Source organism: Mirounga leonina, unplaced genomic scaffold (genome assembly GCF_011800145.1).
Source record: "Mirounga leonina isolate KUSES-001 unplaced genomic scaffold, KU_Mleo_1.0 Mir_104, whole genome shotgun sequence".
Lineage (NCBI taxonomy): Eukaryota > Metazoa > Chordata > Mammalia > Carnivora > Phocidae > Mirounga > Mirounga leonina.
In genome coordinates, this window is record NW_023270231.1 from 22,557,963 (window position 1) to 22,572,712 (window position 14,750).

The 14,750-nt window shown below is 42.6% G+C and overlaps 1 protein-coding gene across 1 annotated transcript; it reads right to left on the reverse strand.

The window, feature by feature from the left end:
• Nucleotides 1–18: 18 nt before the first annotated feature.
• Nucleotides 19–4,906, reverse strand: TSLP (thymic stromal lymphopoietin). Its single transcript, XM_035012294.1, is given in 5 exon segments — nt 19–183; nt 2,135–2,269; nt 2,935–2,979; nt 4,262–4,434; nt 4,876–4,906. Coding segments are annotated over 5 exon segments (549 nt in total).
• Between the last annotated feature and the right edge of the window lie 9,844 nt (nt 4,907–14,750).

Sequence of the window (14,750 nt, forward strand, 5' to 3'; positions counted from 1 at the left end):
CTACCTTATAAAGATGATTTATTTGGTTGCTATGAAATACAGCCTTAAGGGAGGTATATTTTGTCTCTACAAAATGCGACTGAAACGACGCCACAGTTCTATTAAGTATGCAACTTGTTCCCGGCATTTATTTGTTGTAACTTCTCTTTTCTTTCTTTTCTTCTTTGCCTGGGTATTATTTATCTGTGGAATAGGAGAGTCAATCATCAAGACTGTCACTATCTTTAACAACCATTGAATGGCAGGGTTTTCTTTATGCAAATCCGTCTCTCAAGTGTGTCCCCAAAACACCTGCTCACTGGCTGCTCCTGTACACTTTCTCCAGAGGAATGCCCTTCCATCTCTCCACCCACCCACTCTGGGTTCAAGGCCAAGTGCCACCTCCATTACAAGGCCTCTGCTAATTGCTCAGACATTTCTTTTGGAAACTCTTCTAGTGCTTCAGAGTGTGTTTCATTTAACTTGGCTCTCACTTACGTGCTGTTTTTATTATTGCATCATGGGTATTCCCTGTAGTGCTGAGCACAATGTCTTTTATGTAGGAAACATCGAATATTTATTGAATGACTAAATAAATGACTCAGTTGATGGTTTCATGATCTGACAAGACCATAAGTTCCTCAAGAAGATGGTGTATGCCTCTTTATGGATATAATCCAGTAGACCTATTATTTGGACCCAAAGTGCTCCTCCTTTCTGTCCCCCCCACCACCTACCACCTACGTGTGCCACACACTAAAGGGGAGTTTAAACTTAAAAAAAAAAAAAAAAGATAATCTTCCCATGTATTCTTTCACCTGAATTACTCTTGGGTAGTGACAGACTGGGGCCTTCTAGACACATAGTAGTCAGATAAAGCAAATTCATCATGTTACTAAGCAAAAATCTTATAATCTAAAATCTGGCGAATCATAAATATTATTGGTCTTAGGCTCTCCCTTTGGGCTTGGGAGTGGGCTGAAATAAATTACTCAGACTTTCCCTTTTTCAAAAGCTGTCCAGAATTTGATCTAGACTGTCTTTGATGCTCTTTATATGGATGAATGTCACTATGGCCATTTGTAGATTTGCCAATTTCTTTGATAGAATGTATAGAGCCAAACAGGTTTTTCACATGGCTGTCTGGTATTGAGTGTTTAACTCAAGCCCAATCCAGATGGACCATATAGCTCAATCTTCAATCCCTAAAATAGTGACAGCCTTGGCCACACACTTAGTGTGCAGGTCACCAGTTAAAAGGCAGGCAGTAGTCATACATACCCACACTTGTCTCTCTTTTGTCTTTTTAAAATTTGTCATCAGGGAGATAAATGCCCTATTTTACTTGCCTGTTGAAATAAATATTTATTGAAGACTTGTTATGTGCCAGGCATTACTCTAAGTACTTTAACATCTGTTGACTCATTTAATCCTCATAAACACTCTATATGGGACTTGCTAATACGAGCCTCATTTTGCATATGAAACTGAGCACACAGAGCCTAGAAGTTATGTCAATTTAGAAGTTTTGGGGCTAGGATTCAAAGTCAGGCAAGACCATCTCCACATTTCCTGCTCCTCACTCTGCACTACTGTTTCTATTTAGAGTTACACATCCATTCAAATGCATGTAACTGCATATACAAATATCCATTATGTAATGAGACAGCCATACAAGCAATTAAGCAAACGTGGGTAGAGATTTAATGTATAATTTAACATTTAAGAAAGAAGCACACATTAAGTGGTAAGCCCAAACAATGCTGCTCAAAGTTTGGAATGGGTAAGAATCTCATTAGGAGCCCATGCATGGGGATTGTGATTTTGAAGGTCTAGGTTGGGTCCTTGGGAATTACCATTTTGGATAATCACCCTCCCATGCTCGGGCAGCCAGGACGAAGGAGACTCACTGATCATACCTTGAAACACTGCCTAAGGTTCAGAACTACAGTTCTGCCAAAACAATCAGAACCCTAGAAATAGGTGGGTTGAGGTCTCTGCGTGAACGTGGGACTGAATCTATAGCTTTTACCTGGCTCATTTGCTCTTGGAAAGATAGGTCCTGAATAAAAATCATAAAGACTTCTGCAACAAAGTCCCACTTTAAGCTTAATTCCAAGGCTGTAGAAAGCGAGAGTCCAATGTATTGGCTTACCTGCATTCCGGAGTAGCCTGGGCACTGGAAAGTGAGCGCAGCATTAGTTCCTATTGCAAAGATTTCCTTGGCGAGAGACGTGCAGCCGTGGGTGGGATAGAAGGTAACGCGTTCGATTTTAGTGAGGCAATCTGGCTGCTCACGGGAGGCAAGGTTTACGAGATAAGAGAAAAACGCCAGGAAAAACAAAAAACAGTAAACAAAACAAAACAAAACAAAAACCGGTAAGAAATGAAAGATGCGGCGGGGGAGGTGCGGGACGGGGAGCGGGAGCCACCACTCGCTTCGAGCGGGAGGAAGAAGTCTCGGTTGAGGAGAAGGAGAAAGAACCCACGGAAGGAGGAGGAAGGAGGACGTTTTGAGAGTGGCAGCGGCGCTGGAGGAGAAAGGACGCGCGCCGGTTCTCGCTCCGCCCCAGTCTCAGGGCACAGGCGATTGCGAAGAGGCGGCGCCCAAAGCCGAGGCTCTGCACCCAGGAGAGGTTCCCCTGACGTCGTTGCCTGGTCCCGGTTCCCGATTTGCCTTTCCTCCCCCGGGCGGGGAGCGCGGGAGGGAGGACTCTCCCGGAATCCCGCTCCCTCCCGGGAGAGAGACTGCCTTGCCCTAAATTGGAACCTTAGTAGGATTCCAAGCTGGGCACCGGCCCAGAGGTTTGCCGCAGCCCGGCGTCCCTACGTAGTCTGCGTCGCCTGGGAGCCCAGCCACCGCCTGCGGCTCTACGCACAGCGGGATACCCTCTCCCGGGCACGCCTGGCGTCTCTCTGGAGAAAGCCAGCAGCACTGACCACCCACTCACTCACCGGGTCTTCACAGTAGATGGGGTTGTTGAAGTCGGTGCTTTTGATCTGGAAGGAAGAAAAAAATATATGACAAGAAGGGTAAAAATTTAGTTCACAGGAGAAAACCAGGGAGCCGCCCGCTCCCAGGTTTTAAGGATGCTCTGAAAGCAGTTTCCACTTAGGCACTTGTTTCCTATGCATCTGTTCCTGTCATTGACAAGGTAGTGAAACACTTTGAGTTCAGATAGTGCCTGCTAGTGTTTGAAACTGGGTATCAAAGGATCCTGGTCCTAGAGAGAGACCCTCCCACCACCACCAAACTGGGCACACTTGTACACTGTACTACACAAGTGAGCAATAATACCATCTTTCAAGGGCACCTGGGTGGCTCAGATGGTTGAGCGTCTGCCTTCAGCTCGGGTCATGGTCCCGGGGTCCTGGGATCGAGCCCCGCTTCGGGCTCCTGGCTCGGGACGGGGGCGGGGAGCCTGCTTCTCACTCTGCCCCTCCTCCTGCTCATGCTCTCTCTCTCAAATGAATAAATAAAATAAAAAAAAAAACCCATCTTTCAAATGCCCACAATCTGCCTTGTGGCCATTCATGCATTTCACACATGCATGCTCTATCCAGAAATTAGAATAATCAAGAAGGGGCGCCTGGGCGGCTCAGTAGGTTGAGCATCTGCCTTCGGCTCAGGTCATGATCCCAGAGTTCTGGGATCGAGCCCCACATCGGGCTCCTGGCTCAGCTGGGAGCCTGCTTCTCCCTCTCCCTCTGCCTCTCTCCCTGCTCATTCTCTCTCTCTCTGTGTGTCTCAAGTGAATAAATAAAATCTTAAAAAAAAAAAAGAATAATCAAGAAAATGATTACTACTATATATTAAAACTCTGAAGTGCACCTTATCCCATAATGGCATTCTAAGGCTTCTGGAACACTAGAAAGACCTGAAGTGCACCTTTCCCAGGGCTATTATCTCTAGTTAGGACTCAGCTCACAAGAATTCCCTCTTTTTTACTCTCTTTTCTCTCTCAAGCCCTTTCCCACGGTCTTTCTACTGCACTTTCTAGCAGCGCTTTGGTAGAGAATAGACACCTTGATAGATATGTGTTATCTATCAATATCTGCTCCTCATCAGTATCTGCACACTTAATGTGTGCCTATTTCTAGGTAGTTGTTTAAGAGGCCAATATATTTAAATATCACTTGTAAAAATTTTTGACAAAACGCTGGGCCATGATTTTTTCCAAGTTATTTTTCTTTCCTTAAAAATTAAATTGTAGTTTGTATGTGGGTATGCCTATCTTTTGATGAAAACACATTTGTTTTTTAAAAGTGTTTCTTCACTTACCCCATTCATATATTTCTCCAGGGCTTGATAAATGACTTCCTGATACTTCTTTCTAATCTTCTCAAAGTCACAGTCAGTGAAATTGTAGGTTAGCACCAGCCCTACCAGTTGCAAGATGAAGATCTTCCTGAAAGAAACTGACAGAAGAAATAATAAGGCACCAGGCAATGTACCTGGAAGCCCAATTCTACCCCAGTTTCTCACTAAACTCTTTCCATCCACACTGAATTGTCTCTAGATCTTCCAGGCCTGCCTTAGGGGCATTGTGCCCAGACACCACTCTTTGCCTCTCATTCCCAGTGCACATGAAGCCCATATTCACCCATGCTATTGCCTTAAGTTGGAGTCTCCCTGATGCTCCAGAGCTTTCTGGCTCCACATATATAACCCCTAAACGCCTACGGGCTCTTTTCTTCTAGGCCAATGATTTTCCTTGATGTCATTCTCTTCCTTTATAGAATTCTGAATTGATCACATGAAAGAAAAACTAGAACTAGCCGAATCTGTGGAATTTTCACATTGGTAAAATCATCAGGAATTTCCCTCACCTTCCTCCTTTTATCTTTGCCCTAAACCCTTGATATGTACCTGAAAGTGCTTTAAGAAACACATACCTGTATCTTTCTCCCACAGAGCCATTTCCATGGCTAAGCCCCTTTCTTGTTGGAAAAAACACTCCAAAACGGCAGCCACTCAAAGGACTATTTACCGATGCCCATGCATGCTGTACACCCTGAGTATTTCTTTTGGCCACTTTCAACTAGTTCTTTCCCTCTGTGGCAACTGAGAAAACACACATGCTTACTTAATGGGATGCTTTGGCAGGGGGGTTGGGCTGCACTTCTGCGTGAAGGCATTAAAATGCAATAGTGCCAGGGGCTGATACGAAGTTGAAATGAATGGGAAAAGATCTGATGGGGCTCGCCCACAAAACACTCACTTCTCCAAAGCACCCTTACCAATTTCAGGAAAGAAGCGCCTACTCTTGGGTGATTGGGGGCACCTCAGGGGCTGCGGTTTCTCTAGCATGTTCTATAGGTGTTCTATAGGTGTCAGGAAACCCTTAAAACCACAAAGCCCAACGCCCATCCACCTTCACAGCCCCACTCTAAAGGCCAGACGAGAAGCGGGGCCCCACTGCGCCGAGTGGTGCGAGGAGGTGTGCGCCCAGGGAGGATGCTGTCCAGCGCGCGGCTCTCCCGGAGGCGCGCAGGATTCGTGCGCCCGTGCGTGCCAGGCACTTAGCCCACCGCTGCGCAGCCTAGACTACTTCGCTCGCCTCGGACCCGAGCACCCGCGCGGGTTGCAGGGACAGGAGAAATAACGAGATGGCGGGCGCGGATTTGTACTTGCAAACCCTTGTTCATCCAGAAAAAGGCGTTGAAGCGCAGCGAAGTGAGTCAGGGAGGGAGCCAGAGAGGGTGTTTAGCCGCCTTCTGCGCTGTGGCAACGCCAACAGGGGGTTGAAGGGACGGAAGGCCGACACTGACTGGGCTTCTGGGGGATGAACCCCGTTCCGCCCGGGCTTGGCCCGCGCCGCTCGGGGCTCTCCAGACAACCAGCTCCCCTCTTCCTCCCCTCACCCCCACCCCTTGCATGTCAGAGCCTGCAGAGCCCTGGTCCTTGGGAAGTTCCTAGGAATCATCACCGAAGCCGCTGAGGCAGGGAGCCCCACGTGAGTGCTAGCTAAGGTCACAGGCCACGCGGGGCCTGGGAACAACTGCACGGGGTGGCGAGGGAAGCGGGAAAAGCACAGACTCAGGGGTGGGGGTTGGGGGGACTCGGGCCAGAAGTGAACTTTTTTTCATAGAAGGCGCTCAACAGCTGTACCAGTACAGCTGGACCCAGTTCGCTAGTTAAGGCCTGGGGATAAAGACTGTGGCGCTAACCCGAGTCATGGAAAGGCGCTGATTCACCGATGACTTCCAAATGGGCTTTTCTGGAATCCTCCAAGTTTAGGGGTTTTTTTTGTCATGGCAGCATCATTTGGGAAAGAAATCTCGCTGCCCCTCTCCCCCATCACCAGCTTTTCAGGGTGTTGTGGGATGATGCCAAAGCTTGATTCATCTGTTGTGACATCAGAGGTGTTTCTGGTCAGCAAGCAGGAGCTAGAGACAGATTTCTTCACTGGGTTGGGATATGCTGATGGGAATAGGGACAGAAGAAAGCAGCCCTCCGTGAGGTTCAACTTGCATTTTTCTAGGGTGTGACTGAGTTGCCTCCCTTCCCTTGCTTGTCTTTTAAAACTGCCTCTATGTGGGTCTTTGTAGAGATTATGCAGACAAGGTGCCTCCTCCTCAGGCATCCAGGAAGTCATCTCTTTGCCTGTTAAACATACTGCTAAACACTTATCCCCAGCGCCCCTAATTTCCTTATCTGTAACTATGTGACCTCTGAGATCACTTTGATCATACCACTTTTCTGTTTGATAGACTCGCAGTTGCCTTGACATATATAATCACTTGGCTCCCAGCTGTCTTTCCAGCCTTATCTCCTTCATTCTCTTAGGCTTCTGCCAAATAGTATCTGACTTTAATATGCTCTAAATGTGCATATTTTCTTCTTTGCAAGAAGAAAGCTTATTTCCTCTTCCCAGCCTCACACCCTCAGGTGTTGATATTCTCTTGTAATTCAACGCTCATTTCACCGGACATACCCAAAAGTGGTCTTCTACCTGGATGTGGTGTCACTCCTCTTTAAGACATATTTATTTTGGGCTTCTCTTTTATGATCTCCATTCATGATGTAATATTTCAATAATATTTTTCAACTTTATCTTTTTATTAGACTGTGATGTCTTTAGAAGCAAGAAATGTTTTGTAATATTGATTTGTTCAACATCAATTTACTTTTTCCAAAAACATTTGAAGTGACTTGCAGTAAATGTATTGGTACCAGAAGGTAAGAAACCGTCAAAAAGGCGGTTAGGCAAAAGAAAGAAACCAAGGAATTAAAGGAAGTGTGAATCAGGTATGAGAAGCCATAGAATAACATTATTAAGAACTAGAGAACTAAGGGTGAAGGGGAGTGGGAGATACAGGTGCCCGGTTATGGATATATACATCACGAGAATAAAACGTACAACACAGGGAATATAGTCAATGGTACTGAATTAGCATTGTATAGTGACAGATGGTAGCTACACTTGTGGTGAGCATAGCATAAGGGATAGATTGTCAAATCACTATGTCATATACCTGAAACTAATGCAACATTGTGTGTTGGCTATACTTTAATTTAAAAAGAAAACTGGGGAATTAAGACAAGCTCAAAAGTGGTTCTGATTTTCCAAGCAACCATTGCAAAGGAGAGAACTGGAAGGGTTCTGTTTGTTAGGGGAAGCCAATTTGTCTTATGCCTGTGATCATCATCATAACCACCACAGTTCGGTCTTTTTTTTTTTTTTTTTTTAAAGATTTTATTTATTTATCTGACAGAGAGACAGTGAGAGAGAGAATACAAGCCGGGGGAGTGGGAGAGGGAGAAGCAGGCTTCCCGCAGAGCAGGGAGCCCGATGCGGGGCTCGATGCGGGGCTTGATGCGGGGCTTGATGTGGGGCTTGATCCCAGGACCCTGGGATCATGACCTGAGCCGAAGGCAGACATTTAACGACTGAGCCACCCAGGCGCCCCGACACAGTTCGGTCTTATGTGTTGCATGTAATAGATATTCAGTAAACCCTCAATAGATTAAAATACATTAACCTTCTTTGAAGATCATTGTTAGGAAGCAAATTACTTAATATGAGGGAATCTCTCTAGACAGATTCTTTTTTTCCTAGCTTTTCGCTGCCTTCCTGCTAGAATCCACTTATGGCTTGCCTGGGGCTACCACTCAGATAAGGGAATCTCTGAAAATTCCTGGTGGGCTGAATAACTTTCTGGTTTTTTTTGTTGTTTTTTTTTTTTCTCTTTCTCTTTGTTCAAATGCTGAAGGTGTGAGCAGTATCTATATGTGTAGTTAGGGAAATACTAGGTTAGGTCAAGAATTGTGTCTTTCTTGTGGTAGGAAACAGAAGCGAGATCATTTGCTGCACTCTGATTACTCAGAGAGCTTAGGGAATACTCTCACCCATGAACTGGGCCAGAAAATGACCCATAATACAGCTGTTGTCTCTTACCTTCACTAGAAAGATCTGCCATTCTTTTCTTTTCTCAGTATTTTTGTTACTGTTTTTAATAACAGTTCTCTTTCTTTTTCATTCTCTTACTCTTATTCTTTCCCTGACTCCTTTTAAATTTACTTTATCTTCTTCTTTTAACTAACCTGAATATTTAAGGTAGCCTAGTCCTCATGCAAAATTCAGTCTGTGTTTGAAGACATAGATCCAAGTTGTCAGGAAAAAGAGGTGCTATTTTTTCAATTAAAAATTTTTACTTTTTTAAAGCATATTGTCATTGGACTTAAAAAATGGAAAGGATGTCACATGGGTTACTGATGAAAGGGGAGAGGTTTTCTACTATGGAGTAAGAAAAGTGGATGACACACACCTTTGCTTGGTAATATTTTAGGAAGTATGAAAATACACTTTCCCCAGTAGTTAGGCCTGGAAGTAAAGATATAATCACTCCACCTTTTGGTTCTCACTTATGAAGAAAGGATGGGCCACACTTTGCAGAAGTGAACATTCTTTCTTTATATTCTCCCTTCATTGGTCATAGTCAGGTGTAGTGTTTATGTAATGTGAAGTGGTCAGTGATGGTTTGTGATGACTGTGGTATGTGTCCATTTTGCCCACTAATTTTGCATTATGCATTTGTACTCAAGCAGCCTTGTTGTTGGTTTGAACCATTGATTGGTTTTACCAAACTCCATACTTCCTCTAAGATCCTTTGGGGACATTTCTAGACCAGAAAGTGGAGTGAGGGAGTTCCTTATGACAAATGCAAAAAAAATTTCTTTTATTTTATTTTATTCCAAGGCTAATGATACCTACATAATCAGCCTAAGGCTGAGAAATGTTCCCAGATATTTTTGAATTAGGGAGTGAAAGAGGCCAAATAGATGCATGAAAACCTAGGGCCTGCACTCATTCCTGTGTAAAGAAACAGTCTTACCCTCAACCAACTGGAGGTAAAAGATCTTGCTTACTTTATTCTTCTACAATCTAATAAGCAATGAACAGGGAGAAGATTGTTCAGGAAAAAGGTAGCCATTGAGCTTTCTTAGAATGCTTCAAAAGAGTTGGAGAAGAGGTCAGAGCTGAAGGATAGCTCCAATTTTAATACCTTTGCAAGGATATTTACTACACCAAATACCTCCAGATATACTGTCCACCCTTTCCCTGCCCTGCTTTATACTCTAGGGAAGCTGGCTCATAAGAACTGCAGCAATAGGCTCTCTGGAGCTCCTTGACCTCCAGCTTCTGGTTGGGTTCAGCCAATGGGAGATTTTGGTAAGCAATCAGTGAGTAGAAGAACAGTGAATTTGGGATTTTAATTCACCCACTCCCTCCAGGTTGGCTCCTCCCAACTGGATGCTTTCCTCTCCTGAGGGCCCTAGCTCCTGTTGGTTGATTTTTTCATCTTGCTACCTTTCAGGTTTTGGTAACCATTCCCTTTCTTCATGTTTTTAGGTCTTAGGGTGATAATGGCCCCTTATTCTTGCTAGCCTAAGGGTACAGCTCTATTCTGAGTGTTACAATTTGGCTGGGCCAGACCCAGTTCTATACCCATTGTCCTGGCATAATTTATTAATAAAGCTTCTTTTTATCCTTAAAAGTGGCACAATTTAAAGAATAAATTATATGGTTATTGTTGATTTCCCTACTTATACCCTTTGTAAATAGTTCTTTTGTTAAATTCTTCTACAGTTACCCAGTTTGAGTGTGCCATTGGTTTCCCGTGGGGCCCCTGACTGATACAGTTACCTACAGGGGTCACCAGCATGTTATCACTTGAAATCATCAGCTTCGGGCGCCTGGGTGGCTCAGTTGGTTAAGCGACTGCCTTCGGCTCAGGTCATGATCCTGAAGTCCCAGGATCGAGTCCCATGTTGGGCTCCCTGCTCGGTGGGGAGTCTGCTTCTCCCTCTGACCCTTTCCCCTCTCATGTTCTCTCTCACTCTCTCTCTCTCCAATAAATAAATAAAATCTTTAAAAAAAAAAAAAGAAATCATCAGCTTCATCGCCTTTTGTGTCTGCCTTGTGGCATCGTACTAGTTCTATAACTTTTACATGGGAAATGTGGTTCTTGTATAATTAAATTTTAATTTTTAGAAAAAAGTTTCCCTACTCTTAGTTTAAGTGTGAAAGATGAGTTATAAGAAATTCTGCAATTTTCCTTTTTTTTTTTTCAAATGACATCTCTTCCTAGTAATATCGTCAGCCGAGATTTGTAAGTAAGCTACATACACTCACACCTACTTGACTCTGTTGTGTAACTTGCTTCTTGGTTGAGCCCTCATTGTTTACATATAAAATGCTTTCAAGAAAAGTGACCATTATGTGAGTCAGGTGGTGGCCCCTAGCTTGTTTCTTGTCTGATATGTCTGAGGGCCTCCAAGTATTTCCCCTATCCTGAATCCCACTCTTATCAATAATGTATCTGGGTTAAACAATCACCCTAAGTATTTCCTCTCCAAAACGTAGTAAGTCTTTAATAACCATTTTATGGCAGTGCCTCAAGGCCTATTTTCTTCCCATAGAGCCAGTCAGAGTTTCTGAGAAAGGGTTGCCTGAGAATTCCAGATTCAGGGTGGGGGTGGAGAGGGGAAGAAATAGGAAGAAGAAGGAGACTATGGAGGGTTGAGGAGTATAAGTGGACAGCAAAGAAATATGGGGTCTAAGAGTTTGACCTGGGGCCTGTCCTCAGGTGGGACTATCATCTAGAACAGATGTTGGGAATTTGGAGCAGGAGGTCAGCAAACTCCAGCCTGTAGGCTGAATCATGTTCACCTGCTTGTTTTTGTAAATAAAACTTATTGGAATACAGACATGCCCATTTTTTCCACAGCATTCTCTGGCCCCTCTTGTGCTGCGAAGACAGAGTTGTGTAGTTGAGACAGAAACCATCTGGCCTGCAAAGCTTAAAATATTTGGTATCTGGCCATTTACAGAAAAGGTTTACAGACCTCATTTCAAAAATGCATTTGAAAAGAAGAGATGGAATTTAAAAACAAAGATCTACCGTAAGTACTTCATACTTCGTTATTGTACAAAGCCAGGAATGAACCTCAATAACTCTGTATCTCAGAGAATATAGGCTTCTCTCACCTGTTTGTAAGAAGAGATTTATAGAATTACAATGTCAGTGCTATTCCTATTAGAAGAGTGTGCCAATGTATAACTTCATTGTAATTTAATTAAATGAGGATACTTGCATTCCCTGTAAACCCCCAAACTTCTCTGATACAATGAGCTGAATTACTTTTCCCATGTATACTTGAATTTTTGCAAAGTCAGAGGCTTTCTATTGGTGACTTAATTTTTTGAGGGATTTCTTCTAGAGGACAATAGTTTTTGAATAATTTTGATAATTTCAGACTTATGGATTTGAATTCAGATATGGTGCTTTTTTTTTTTTTAAATTTTATTTATTTGACAGAAAGAGACACAGCGAGAGAGGGAACACAAGCAGGGGGAGTGGGAGAGGGAGAAGCAGGCTTCCCCCTGAGCAGGGAGCCTGATGCAGGGCTCCATCCCAGGACCCTGAGATCATGACCTGAGCTGAAGGCAGACGCTTAAGGACTGAGCCACCCAGGTGCCCCTCAGATATGGTGCTTATATCTGCATTCTGTTTAGGGCCTAGAACGTGGCCTCATTATATCTTAATGTAATTCTGTTCTAGTTAATGTTTATTAACTAGAGCAGACTATTTATTAGTTGCACAAAAGTAAATTCAAAGATTCAGTTAATGGCTTGTGGAATTTTATTTTGTAAATAAATGATTAAAAAACACAGAGTTAATTAAAATTATTATTAAAAACTATTTAATTATTAATAATTAAAATTTAAATGTAGTGGGTTAATGAGTAGTCAACTAGTATAGGAACCAGGAGATGAGGGCATATGGTCCTGTCTTTGCTCACACATTCTATTTTCTCGCTCTCTTTTTTTTTAAGATTTTATTTATTCATTAGAGAGAGAGAGGGAGAGAGCACGAGGCAGGGGGGGAGGTTGGTGGAAGGGGAAGTGAGAGGGAGGTAAGGGGAGGGGCGGAGGGAGAGGGAGAAGCAGACTCCCCACTGAGCAGGGAGCCCGATGCGGGGCTCGATCCCAGGACCCTGAGATCATGACCTGAGCCCAAGGCAGACGCTTAACCATTTGAGCCACCCAGGCGCCCCTCTGTTTTCTCTTTATGCCTCACTGGGGTGATGTAAAGAGAAGTTAATAGATCAAAAGCCCTTTGGGGAGAGGCCCAACTGTGCATTTTATGAGTTAAAATGTAAAACACTGAGAGTACAGGTCTCCTTTCATCTTCAGATAAACTGCCCACCACTAGGTGTCTCAGTGAGCTGTGCAGCCTCACACGCACCTGAGAAACAGTGTTGCGGAGCAATTACGTAATGAACAGCCGTGGACGTTTTTATCTCCTTTTGCAAAGGGCTTGGAGTAACTATCTTCGTGAGTTATTATTTTTCAGTTGCAGAGTGAGGCTAAGTGTGTTTTCCTCTCCTTGGGCTGCTATAACAGAATACCATAAACCAGATGACTTAAACGGTTGTTAACATTTATTTCTCACAGTTCTAAAGGCTGGGGAGCCAATGACTAAGATGCTGGCTGCTTCGGTTTTTGGTTAGAGCTCTCTTCCTGGCTTGCACACAACTCTATTCACATGTGATGGAGAGAGAGATCATCCCTCTGGTGTCTCTTCTTATGACACTTATTAGGACACTAATTAGGAGTAGGCCACTAATACCATCGTGAGAGTTCCACACTCATGACCTGCTTATCTCCCACATGCTCCATCTCCAAATACCTTCACGTCGTGGATTAGGGCTTCAACATTTGAATTTTGGGGGACACAACCATTCATTACATAGCCTACATATCTATCTGACAAGTTGCAGGAAAAAAAAATTCTTGTAGTGAAAATTATATGTATATAATTATATTATTATTTAAAATTTTTCTGTTTTCATTTTCTCTGCCTTCTTTTGAATTAATTCAGTACTTTTTATTCCATTTTATTGCCTTACTTGCTTATCGGCCTTAGTTCTTTTGTGTGTGTGGCTGCTTTAGAATTTATAGTACCTATCTTTAGATTATCACAGTGTAGCTTCAAGTAATATATCATTTTATGTGTAGTATAGTTGTGTTATTGAAGTATATTTCTATTTCCCCCCTCTTGACTTCTATCCAGTTGCTCATATTTTTATTTCTACATATTTTTTAAAATTGCACATTAACCGTATGTTTAAAAAGTAATTATCTTTCAAAGAGTTTTTAAAATAAGAAAGATTTACCTTATATATTTACCCATGTAGTTATTATTTCCTGTGTCCTTCTTTATGTTGTATATTCATATTTCCCTCTTTAGTAAGGAACTTGCTTTAGCATTTTTTTGTAGTTCAGATATGCAGGTAATAACTATTTCAGACTTTGTATGTCTGAATCTCTTTGCTTTTTTTGCCTTCAATTTGATAAGGTATTTTGCTGAAAATAGGAAGTTTTCCCTTTCGTTATTTTAAAGATTTCCTCTAATGTCTAATGGTTTGCATTATCTCCAAAAAGAAATCCACTGTCATCTTTCTGATACAAGGATGAACATAAGATGTCTTTTTCATCTGGCTGCTTTTAAGATTTTCTCTTCCTCACTGGTTCTTCTTTTTTCCCCCTAGGCTTATCTATATGTGTACACACACACACACACACACACAATAATGGACATGTAACATTGTATAAGTTTAAGGTGTACAAAGGGTTGATTTGATACCCTAGCGTATTGCAAAATGATTACCATCATATTGTTAGCTAACACCTGAATCACCATTTCTTTTTTGTGATGAGAAGATTTAAGATTTAATCTTAGTAACTTTCAAGTATATAATAAAATGTTATTAACTATAATAACTATGCTGTACCTTAAATCTCCAAAATAAAGCTGGAGGAGCTTTACTTAGACAAAGACTGTAAAATAAATAAGACAAAGACTAATATAGATAAATAATGTCATTATAAAATGATAAAGAGGTCAATTCATCAAGAGGATACAACAGCTGTAAATATTTATGCACCCAAGGTAGGAGCACCTTATTATATAAAGCAAATATTAACGAACTTGAAGGGAGAAATAGCAAGGTAATAATAGTAGGGGACTTCAGTACCCACTTTCAATAATGGTTAGATCATCCAAACAGACAATCAGTAAGGAAACATTGTATGTATGTATGTATGTCTGTATGTATGCATGTATGTATGTATGTATGTATGTATGTATTTATTTGAGATAGAGCAAGAGCCTGAGTGAGCAGGGCCGGGAGGGGCAGAGGGAGAGGGAGAGAGAATCTTAAGCAGGCTCCATGCCCAGTGTGGAGCCCAGTGAGGCTC